We start from the raw sequence: 10331 nt of genomic DNA, 5'->3' as shown, positions 1-10331 counted from the left end.
TCTCCAAAGTCCAGCAGCTGGTTTTCTCAGTGTTTACATGTTTATGGACTGTTGCTAAAAGAAGAGTGGACGCTACACCGTGGCAAACATGGCCCTGTCCCAACTTTTTTGTTTTAAGAGCTGTTGCTGCCATTAGATTCAAAATGAGCGAATGTTTTCTTTAAATGGTACATTGTGTTTTTATTTGCAATTTAAGCAGCAACATAACAATTTTCTAATTTGGGTTTGTAGTTGAATCCTAGAATCGAGTAGTCAGCTTTTTGGGTTTTTCAAACACTGGACTTCCATCAGTGCATGTTGTTTTTATGTAACAATGATGGTTATCATGTTATGGTTTTATGCTTTTGTTTTGAAGGGAATGACGCTGGACTGTGTGGAAATATCTTTGGCTCGTGTGTTTGAGAGTGGCCAGGCTTACGTGGCCCTGTCTCGGGCTCGGAGCCTCGAGGGTCTAAGGGTCATGGACTTTGACCCCCGCGTGGTCCGGGCAGACCCAGAAGTCCTCCTCTTCTACAGAAAACTGAGGAAGGAAAGGTTGCTCATGCAGGTGAGGGCAAATATTACCTCAGCCTGTAGAAAATGTTTATTCGTATCTCACATTTTCATTTTGTTTTTCAGTTTCTCATTTTCATTTTTATATAGTTTAATGTTAAGCTCTGCAGTTTCACTTCAATGTTAAGTTTATGTTAAGCAGAACCAAATGAGACCAAATCTCTCGGGAAATATTTTGGAAAGCTCCTTTTTCCCTAGAGTTGGTGAGATGGATCAAACTCCACTGGAGTGCTGTGGATGAAAAACTTCATTCACCAGCTGTACTTATGATCTTCTTTGTCCTCATTTTTCTCTGCAGGCCTCCATGGATGATTTTCTTAGCAACAATAAAGAAAATGCATGGTGAGGCTGGCTCTAAATCCACTCTAATGATATGCACTATGTGCATGAGCTATTTCACCATTTAACCTTATTTTCTTGAGACTTCAATCTCTACTTGGAGTCACACTGCCACCATCTGCTCATCACTATACTTTTTTTCAGAGGTTATTTTTTTAAATTATTTTTTTACATGTATTCAAATAAAATTTTAGCCAAATTATTTGTGTGAAGTTTTTTATCAGTCATTAATATTTAAGGGAGGAAAAACACTCAATGACGCTCCTTTGCTTTAGAGGTCTCGGGGAGAAAATAAAATCTATAGCTGCCTTTAGTCACCGAGTGGCAGCATCCACTCCTAACATTCTCCCACCCGTTTTGGGATGATGTAAGGGAATTAACAGTGTCTGTGTTAAAGCTGTGGGGAGAGAGAAAAATGCTCTGATCTAATTAACTTTACCTCAACTGCTTTTCAAAAATTGCAAACGTGGAACAAGTGTTCCAGTGCATGCACCATTAAATAGAAATGCCGTCAACCAGAGACCAATTTTGTGTCATCGTAAACATCAGTGAGACCATTTAGCGTTGGTGGCTGGATAAAACTAATTAAACCATCAGTCATGGAGCCCTCCCGAGAACACGGATGCTCTGAAAAGAAGCAGCTCAGACTACGTGGAATCCAAAGACAACCTTTATTTTCTGGTCAGCAGAGTGAAGTCATGACCAAACCTGAGCCGGTTTCCATTACTGTAGCAGCATATTTGCTCCAACATTCCACCTCATCACATTTTCATTACAGCCAATCCCTTCTTGACACAAATTTTTAAAGTGTATGCTCCAATATGTTATTAGTGACTCTTGATGTCGATACTGCTATCAGCTATATTAGTATGCACTGCATACAAACAGGTGTCAGGAACGTAGTCAAAGGGAATTCAGGAGAACAACAACAGGCTTCATTTGTAGATTATTTTACATTATCAGAAATTATATCGGGTCTACTGGACGGCTTGTCATTTCACATTGTGGAACAGCTTGTGTGCGACCTGTAGAGACAAAGTGGCACAATGAGCATCTTCACTAGGAGAATAATCTTTCCTTTGTCTAGCGCACACTTACACAATGGTCCCGCGCATGCAGGAAGTCAAAGAGTTCTTCTGTACACTCCTCATCAGTGTTGGACCTTGAACTGACCCGGGTTTCACAGAGCTCCAGACGCTCCTTGTAGTGCACACAGTGTTCAGTCTCCTCACACTTGGCTCTTATCGCTTCTAGAGGGTCCTAAAAAGAAAGGAAGCCATGCTAATCATCAGGAAAATGATGGCAAAAACTCTCAAACCATGAAGGTGATTTTATAATGAAGTTAGAGGTTTAATAAGCCAGGCTTTCTGTGTGCTCAAAATGGGGCGTTTTATTCAATTCAATTTTATTTATATAGCGCCAAATCACAACAACAGTTGCTTCAAGGCGCTTCATATTGTAAGGTAGACCTACAATAAATACATACAGAGAAAAACCCAACAATCATATGACCCCCTATGAGCAAGCACTTTAGCAACAGTGGGAAGGAAAAACTCCCTTTTAACAGGAAGAAACCTCCGGCAGAACTAGGGTCAGGGAGGGGCGGGGCCATCTGCTGCGACCGGTTGGGGTGAGAGAAGGAAGACAGGACAAAAGACATGCTGTGGAAGCATCATATTACTCAAAATGATCCCTACGAGTGCCCTTTGGAGTGCTGTTTATTATTTCTGTAGAAAAATGTTAATCAAGTGATTTACTCTACCGAGCAATAAAACAAACCTTTTAAGCTAATTATTTTAACACTTGGGTGCTCTCAGTGCTGCCGTTTATCTCTAACATCATGGCTGCGCTCAGAAATTTTAAACTGGATCCATTTAAACATTGAAGGTTACTGTCCCACAGCCTAATGTGGAAACTGCATTATTATTTTAGCAGACCAAAGTGAAATTAATTTGAATGATTGAACAGGTATTCTGTTGTCCGTTCTGTTTTCTAGTAGGTGCAATACTAGCAGTACAAAAGAGACTTAATAGCAGATTAAAACAAAATATAAAACATTTATACATGTTTTTCATCACCAAATGAATACACGCACATGAGTCAGTGAAAATACTTCCAACTGATTTTAACTCACAACTCTGAAGATCACCTCCAGACTAGGTTATATGTTTTCAGCGTAAGTTACCAGGTACACAGAGAGCTGATTTCCTAAAATATAAAACTCTGATGTTAAGCTTGAGATCCGTCACTAAGCCACTAAACTTACCTTGTTGTGCACCACTATGCTCATTCCTAGCTCTTCCAGTAAAGATTTTAAGACCTATACTATATCTAGTGATGTAAAAATCTGGTATTTTGATACATTTCTTTTCCTTTCAAACACAGAAAACAAACTGATTTCTCCAATATCCATTACTGGCATTTTGTTTTCTTTAATCAACTTATTTACACTGTTCAGATCAGCTGGTTATTGGGTTTGTTGTGCATCAAACAAGTTTTGCAAGCAGGGAAGCTGCAGAGTGCCCTCTGGCGGACAAAATATTCATCAACACTTATACCATAGAAGAAGGGTGTTTCTTTTGTTTGTCTTTTTTAAATATATAATTCGTTATATAGAAATGCTGATACCAATACACAGACACATAGGTAATATCGGCTGATAATACTGGCCCGCCGATAAATCAGTCAGACTTTAACCCATCCGGTATGAGGGTTTTTTCAACCTTTCGTCCTACATAAAAAGCTGTTTGTGACCGGAATATATGTTGTTATAATAAGTATTAATAAATAAACAATTACCACCAACTCTTCCTCCTCTTCTTCCTCCTCCTCCTCAGCAGGGGCATCTTCCTCCTATTCAGAGACATTTATATCAATGTTTTAAAATCCAGTTACAACCCAGCACAGCTTACAGATTTATAGGGCTTTTTTAAGTTTTGTGTACATTTTTATTAATTACGTTAAAGAATGTCCAGATATTGTAATCACCTAATAAAACTGTGCCAGTTAAAATAAGCAGTCTCTCAGGGTAACACCGTCAGCTGCCAGCCTCGTTTAATGGCGATAATTATATTAAAGGGTCTTAAAAGGAGCTGACAGTAAACTCGCAGGTTACACCGCTAAACTGAGCAGCAGATTTGGGTAACTTCGTCAAACACACACACAGACCAGTCTATAAAGACACAATACGATATTTTTCGGTACCTCATCGTCGGGGTCCCCGTGTGTGAGCATTTTTTTCTCGAAAACCATGGTTATGTCTGACAATTTTACAAAATAAAACTCAGAAAGCTGAAACTCCTCGGTTTCACTACTTCTGTTCGAGGACGCGAGGTCGGTCACACGCCGGAAACTACTAGAAGGATAACCGGATAACGTTTCCTATTGGTTGACTGAAATTATTGATGTCCATGTGAACCAATAACAGATCTCCATTTTGTATAAGGCCCTACCCCATTCAAATATTCAATGCGTGCGGAACCATTGTTTAACTGTCAGCGCAAAGTCGGACGAAAAAAAAGCAGGGGCACGGCAAGATGGCGCTGCTCTGGGACACCAGCCTGCTGTTAAGAAAAGTTAAAGATTTAAGATGTTTGACACCCAGACGACACCGAGTGAAAGAGAAATGGGTACGTGCTCAACATTAATAATGCCAGACAGTATTTGCATTTAGATCTCGTGTGGCTGCTAAACACAGTGAAAAAGAGAAAAAATGGTAAACTCTGTAACATATTGTATTATTTAAATAGTTTCGTTTGTTACTGTTACTGTCTTGGAGCAACTGTAACCCACATCATTTCCTTAGGGATTAATGAAGTATTCTCACTCTGATTCTGATATAAGGTAAAGACAGAGGTTGTACGGGTCTAAATACCTTGAAAGTTAATATTTGCCTTGACCACCTTTATTCTTCAGCACAGCAGGAACTCTCTTATTAGTGAGATTGAGATCCTAATCTTTATTCAAGCTTATTGTCATTTCTTTAAGTAATCTTCAGAAATAGTTATTCGGGCTTCTTGAAGGACATTCAGAGCTCATCTTTGGATGTTGGCTGCCTTTTGTTTTGTTATCTGTCAAGATGACCCCACACTGTTTCAGTAACGTCGAAATCCGGGCTCTGGGGAGGTCCAATCCATGACTGATAGTGTTTCACTTTGTGTTTTTGTATCCAGATTTACTTGTATTATCCTGTTGCCAGTCAGATACTTCCTAGATGTGTTGCAAAGTGGATTAAAATTTGACCATACATTTCTGTGTTTATAGTTTCATCCATTTTGACGAGATCCCCAACACGCAACATGACTTTCAGATACTGTTCATATTGTAGATAGTTTGGGGGTTTTAGCCCCTTTTTTTCTCGATTCGTCTGGTTTCTTTGGTCAAATCAGTCCAAAAATGATGTTTTTTGTCTATCAAACTGTTTTATCTTTGGCATTTTTTTACATTCATTTTACATTCAATTAAAGAAATTGGAAGAGATGATGTGTTTTGTGACCGCCTGGTAGTAACAAAGTGCCTAAAGATACAATTTAAAACTGGTTCTTTGTTAAGTTGTTTTTATGTATAGACACAACCCTGGTTCATCATCATTTGTTCTGCAATGATTCATAGGTCAGTGTTGTGTGGCTTTACAAAAAGAAAACTTGCCTCTGAAAATGGTCAGGTACATATATTTGTACACAGATGTACATTATAGGTCTACTCTAATTTTACATGTATTAAAGCCAGCTTTCCACTCTCCTGGGCATTTAAATTTTATATTGAAATTGGCACAAAGAGAGCATGGATAAAAATGAATTAACATTTATATCAAATGTCCTCCTCCTTTGCTCTCTGACAGGCTGCTACACATCCCAAGCTCCCACCCACCAGATTGGCCGTGCATCACTTTGACGCCACCTATAGCACTCAGCTGGGGCAGCTGTGGCCCTCAGTGCGACTTGCCATGCTGTCAGAGAGAAAATATGGAGCCCTGCTCAATAATTTCTCCCATAACGTTGCTCTGACAGAGCTTAAAGCTCAGGGATGCGTAGATTTCATCAGTGAAAGAGAGAAAGACGGTAAGTGCGCTAGCCTCAGTCACAGTTATGGTTATTGCTTATTACTGATGCAGGAAATGCTGTGCTGTGGCAATCTCTGATGCTCTGAAGAGTTCAGAAAATTTTATGAAGCTAGCGCTGGAGTGTGAATGATTTGATTTAAATTCATTCAATAGACTATTTACTAAAACATTTCACTGGGAAAAGTCAATATCTTAGTAATTAACACTATTAAAAACTCACTTATATCATCTATTGACTGGCATATAATTTGCAGTTCCTTCTTGCTTGGAGGAAAAATCAGAGGAACCTAGTGATGTTTCCATGAAGAGCTCTGACGCTGATGGTGAGCAGCTATCTCTAAGCCCAAACATCAAGTGTTTAGTGTTTCCGAGAGGCGACGTGACACGATTCAAGCCTGCAAGGTGAGCAATATTTCCTATCCTGCTACTAACAACAGCATCTTCTAGCAGCGTGCAGTCTGATCCTCAGTTCTCTTTTCTCCTCTTCAGGCCAGACAAGAACGGCCTGTTGGGTTACTACCTGATGGACGCAGCGTCTCTGCTGCCCTGTCTTGCACTGGATGTTCAAGAAGGTCACAGCGTGCTTGACCTCTGTGGTGCTCCAGGAGGCAAGACCCTGGCTTTGCTTCAGACCCAGGCCATCAGTAAGTCAAAGTACTTTTACCCTTTTTCAGTTTGTTTTTTGAATCGCCGGGCCAAAAGTCTTTATCACCTATGCTCTATTTGCTGTTCTGCTGTTAACCGTCCACCTGTTTGTTTACCTCAAAGGGTTTTTGTGCATAAATGACAGCTCAGTGTCTCGAACACTACGACTGAGGAAGGTCCTCCACAGCTATGTTCCTAAGCATTTTTTGACAAATGAGAACCTGCGCATCACCTCTTTCGATGGCACCAAATGGGGGGAAATTGAAAGCAACACTTTTGACAGAGTAAGCCAGTGCCACATTGTCACAGTCATCCTTTTCACATGTTTTGCTCTTTGTCGTTATGTTTTTATTCAAAAACTTTGTTTTGTTCAGCCTTTCCTTTTTTCCCCCTCTAAATTCAGGTCCTTGTTGACGTTCCCTGCACCACAGACAGACATTCACTCATGGAGGACGACAACAACATATTCAGTAAGAATCGGACTGGGGAGAGACGCAGGCTCCCGCAGCTACAGCTGGAGCTGCTGCTGTAAGTTTGGAGGAAATGTGAACAAAATGGGCTTTGAGGCTGTTAAAGTTTGCATGGTTTCATATAAATATGTGCACAATTAAGCAAAATAACAGCTGGTAGTGAGAACTTTTATTTAGATGTTATGTAAATCGAACCCTCTGTGTTTCCTGCAGAGCGGGAATCCAGGCCGCTTGTCCTGGTGGGGAGATCCTCTACTCCACCTGCACGCTCTCACAGAACCAGAACCTCAGTGTGGTTGAACAGGCTATCTACCAAGCTCGAGAGAAAGATGGCATCCATCTACAGGTTAGTGAGAGACTTTTTTTGTATTAATAAGAAACACGTCAAAGTTGTGGGAGATATAAAACGCACAGAAACTGAAATCAGACCTCAAATAACTGCCCATTTTTCTTTTATTTCCTCAAATCTCGATCACATTCAGGTTGTGGATCTGAAGCCGCTGATGCGCATGTTCGGGAACACCTTTCACTTCGCTCCGGACCTCCACCTGGGCGAGATGGTCATCCCGCACCTAGTAGCTAACTTTGGACCCATTTACATGTGCAAGCTAAAGAGGCTGACGTAGGACGTGGACTCTTGCACAAGTTCGCCTGAGACTTTCAAATACTGAGCAACTCTGCTGCCAGATTTGGAGTCAGCTGGATTTGCAAACTGCTTCTGGTGGACCCGGGCTTTCATCATAACTGTTTTCCGGAGCTTTTTGAAGCCTTCTAAGCCAACCATGACTCTCAGAGACGTTTCTCCTTTTTCCTCTGTTTTCTCAGTCCTATATGATTACTAAGCCTTAACACTGGGTCACCCTTGCAGGCTACACAGCACATGTAAATAATATCAGTTTTAGATTGTGCAGGTAAAGCATGAGACAAACAGGAAAGAGATTTTTCCTCAGTGCAGAATTGGATCAGTGAATTCACCAGACACGAGGACAGGTGACTCTGAGTGCACAATATCCCATCCAAATCCTAACACTTTTTTTTTTGCAGCTTTCTAGTAGGGTCCTTATGCTTTAAAACTAGCTGCACGAGCTGATGAATGACCTCTTTTTAGTTTCAAAGGGACGTGAGGAGTACTTCCTAAAGTCTGGCCTGCACTGACCCGTCCCTTCAGTGTCCTCATCATTCATGCTGGTCATCATGATTGATGCGGAAGCACTAAACTGCTGTTAAACGAATAATTAAACTGAACTTATTGACGATGTGGATGTTTAGGTTTTTATCAGTAAACCATTCAAATTAATGTAAGTTAAATTTACATTATCACTAGAAATCACCCGAGGGCACACTGTGCACCAGAGTGTTCTTTGCACTGATCTTTTCTACTGTGACATATTAAAGAGATGTGACACACAACCAGGATATGCATATGGCCGTGTGAGAAGAAGTCAAATAGTCATTCAATAAGTTGTTAGTCAGCACTGTACATTTGTACGTTCTTATCACATTTTGAGTGTGATTAAATGTTAATATTTAAGTGGTGCTCGTAAGTTACAGGCGATAGCTACAAGAAAACAGTGGACACAGGATTAAGATTACAATTAGGAAGGATGTGTCATTTTCTTTAAAGGTCTCCTCCACTCATATGTAGCTATTTATGAGTTGCTGTTTAATTTTTGCCCTCTAGGTGTCAACAGTAGATCAAGATTACAAGTGTCCTGTATCTTCCTTGTCCACTAGAGGACACTGAGCGTTTATATGTGGAAATGCTACTGTAATTCCACTATGGGTGTTTGTCTTGCTGTACTTTGTCAGCTGCACAGGGATGATGTTTGTGGTTTGGGGGAAAAAACACAAATTTCCATCAGAATTACCTGCTCTCTTTAGCTCGGCAATGAAAATGGGCTTGTCTTGTTCTTTGCTTATTCATCAGGTTTGATGGCTTTGCCTAATAATGCGATATATGGCTGTGTGAGAGGAGGGCGTAATGAAAAGGCAGGTAATGACTTCTTTGACCATTTGGCTTCTCACATCTGAATCTGCGCAGCTTTCATTACTATAGCTGGATTGAGTCCGTTTTTGCATCGGCATCACTCAGAGGTGAAATGGTTCCTCTTATCACAGCCTAATGTGAGCGCAGAGGTGCCTCTTTTTCTTTTTTTTCCATCACACCGCCGATGACCCTTTATGTTGTCCTGGCCCAGGCAATGTAGCATGAAAAAAGGTGTGTGTCTCTGTGTGTGCGTGTTTCTTAACGAGTCCACCATCCACATCCCACTGTCATTAAGCTGCTCCGGAGCTGAGTCCCATCCCCGTGCCGGGATGGACGTCAGCCATGCGGCTCCCAGATGAACATTAAAGAGGCAGCAGAGAGCTAAAATGGGACGACTCGCCCCGTTTTGCCCCTCCGCTTTTTTTTATTCCACAGATGAGTGCAGATAATTTTCTGTGCGATTGTGAGTGATTACTGTATTACTGCGGTAAAAGGGGGATGTATCGGGGAATGCAGGGGGAATTAATGACACATAAAAACTATTTTTGTATTGACTGCGTTCGTCCCCAGGGCCTCGAATGCCTCCTCGCATATCTTGTGATTACCTAAACGTATTGTAAATATGTGTTTCCTATGGGCTCCTACATAAATTTACATGTTTTAACACTCAGGAGACGGCAGACTGTTAGAGATGAGTTACTCTCTATTCTGCCTGTCTATAGACTCGACTGGCTGCCTGCTTTATTATTGAATTAGCCAATGAAGCGCTGTGCGTTTGTGTCCCTATGTGTAAGCCTGTGTTAGGGAGACATGCTGTGTATTAGAAAGATGAATATTATGGATTTAACTACACACCCACATGCTTCCGCTGTGTTTTCTAGTACAATTTTTGTTAATAAACCTGCAAAAATACTAATGGTTTGATGTTTTCACCTTGTGCCTCGCGAGCTTGGAATGAATGTTAAAACTGAGCATCTACAGCAGGTTGTTTTAATAGTTAAATCGGTGTTTGTGCCGTCAGTGGTTCAAAGTAAACTTTAAGGTGTCTGTTTGGTAAAGACACACATGGAGGAATGTTGCAGGTTGTAGTAGTTAAGCTGCTCTTCCTGCTGTGGAGATTCCAGCCCAGAGGTGAAGTTCAGACTCGTGTCCCAGCTAGCAGCGGGGCAGAAGATCTCAGCAGTGGGGGTCTTTGTTGCAGATACATTAATGTAGACTTGAGCCCAGCAGGATGTGCTCTCTGTTCTCAACCACAGAGTGCACAGAAATGCTATAG

The 10331-nt window shown here is 41.0% G+C and overlaps 3 protein-coding genes across 3 annotated transcripts in view; 2 read left to right on the top strand and 1 right to left on the bottom strand.

Moving 5' to 3' along the window:
• The window catches only part of pif1 (PIF1 5'-to-3' DNA helicase homolog (S. cerevisiae)), an 8870-nt gene extending 7793 nt beyond the window's left edge, over positions 1-1077 (top strand). The window contains exons 12-13 of the mRNA XM_005721026.1: positions 356-547; positions 851-1077. Coding sequence (XP_005721083.1) covers positions 356-547; positions 851-898 — 240 coding nt within the window. The 3' untranslated portion in view covers positions 899-1077. The remainder of the gene's footprint in view (positions 1-355; positions 548-850) is intronic.
• A 466-nt stretch (positions 1078-1543) lies between these two features.
• Positions 1544-4255, bottom strand: uqcrh (ubiquinol-cytochrome c reductase hinge protein). Its single transcript, XM_005721023.1, has 4 exons — positions 4096-4255; positions 3691-3744; positions 1990-2151; positions 1544-1916 (listed from the first exon to the last, which is right to left on the bottom strand). The coding sequence occupies exons 1-4, from the start codon at positions 4141-4143 to the stop codon at positions 1884-1886; spliced, it is 297 nt and encodes a 98-aa protein (XP_005721080.1). The 5' UTR covers positions 4144-4255; the 3' UTR covers positions 1544-1883.
• A 71-nt stretch (positions 4256-4326) lies between these two features.
• Positions 4327-9965, top strand: nsun4 (NOP2/Sun RNA methyltransferase 4). Its single transcript, XM_005721025.1, has 8 exons — positions 4327-4520; positions 5732-5951; positions 6208-6355; positions 6443-6597; positions 6722-6882; positions 7002-7126; positions 7282-7414; positions 7551-9965. Exons 1-8 carry the CDS (start codon positions 4428-4430, stop codon positions 7692-7694), a joined length of 1179 nt encoding a protein of 392 aa, XP_005721082.1. The 5' UTR covers positions 4327-4427; the 3' UTR covers positions 7695-9965.
• The last annotated feature ends 366 nt before the right edge of the window (positions 9966-10331 follow it).

The sequence above is a fragment of the Pundamilia nyererei genome, unplaced genomic scaffold, assembly GCF_000239375.1.
Source record: "Pundamilia nyererei isolate P.nyererei 1_Seehausen unplaced genomic scaffold, PunNye1.0 scaffold00004, whole genome shotgun sequence".
Lineage (NCBI taxonomy): Eukaryota > Metazoa > Chordata > Actinopteri > Cichliformes > Cichlidae > Pundamilia > Pundamilia nyererei.
This window is presented reverse-complemented; position numbering and strand designations above follow the sequence as displayed.

What these genes read in the sequence shown, in the direction of transcription:
- uqcrh (XM_005721023.1), bottom strand. Translation starts at nt 4,143, where the DNA reads ATGGTTTTCGAGAAAAAAATGCTCACACACGGGGACCCCGACGATGAG. An exon ending in AAGAGGAGGAAGAGTTGGTG is followed by an intron (nt 2,152 to 3,690) that starts GTAATTGTTTAT and finishes CTTTCTTTTTAG; the next exon opens with GACCCTCTAGAAGCGATAAG. An exon ending in TGCATGCGCGGGACCATTGT is followed by an intron (nt 1,917 to 1,989) that starts GTAAGTGTGCGC and finishes TTGTCTCTACAG; the next exon opens with GTCGCACACAAGCTGTTCCA.
- nsun4 (XM_005721025.1), top strand. Translation starts at nt 4,428, where the DNA reads ATGGCGCTGCTCTGGGACACCAGCCTGCTGTTAAGAAAAGTTAAAGAT. An exon ending in ACCGAGTGAAAGAGAAATGG is followed by an intron (nt 4,521 to 5,731) that starts GTACGTGCTCAA and finishes GCTCTCTGACAG; the next exon opens with GCTGCTACACATCCCAAGCT. An exon ending in ACACGATTCAAGCCTGCAAG is followed by an intron (nt 6,356 to 6,442) that starts GTGAGCAATATT and finishes TCTCCTCTTCAG; the next exon opens with GCCAGACAAGAACGGCCTGT.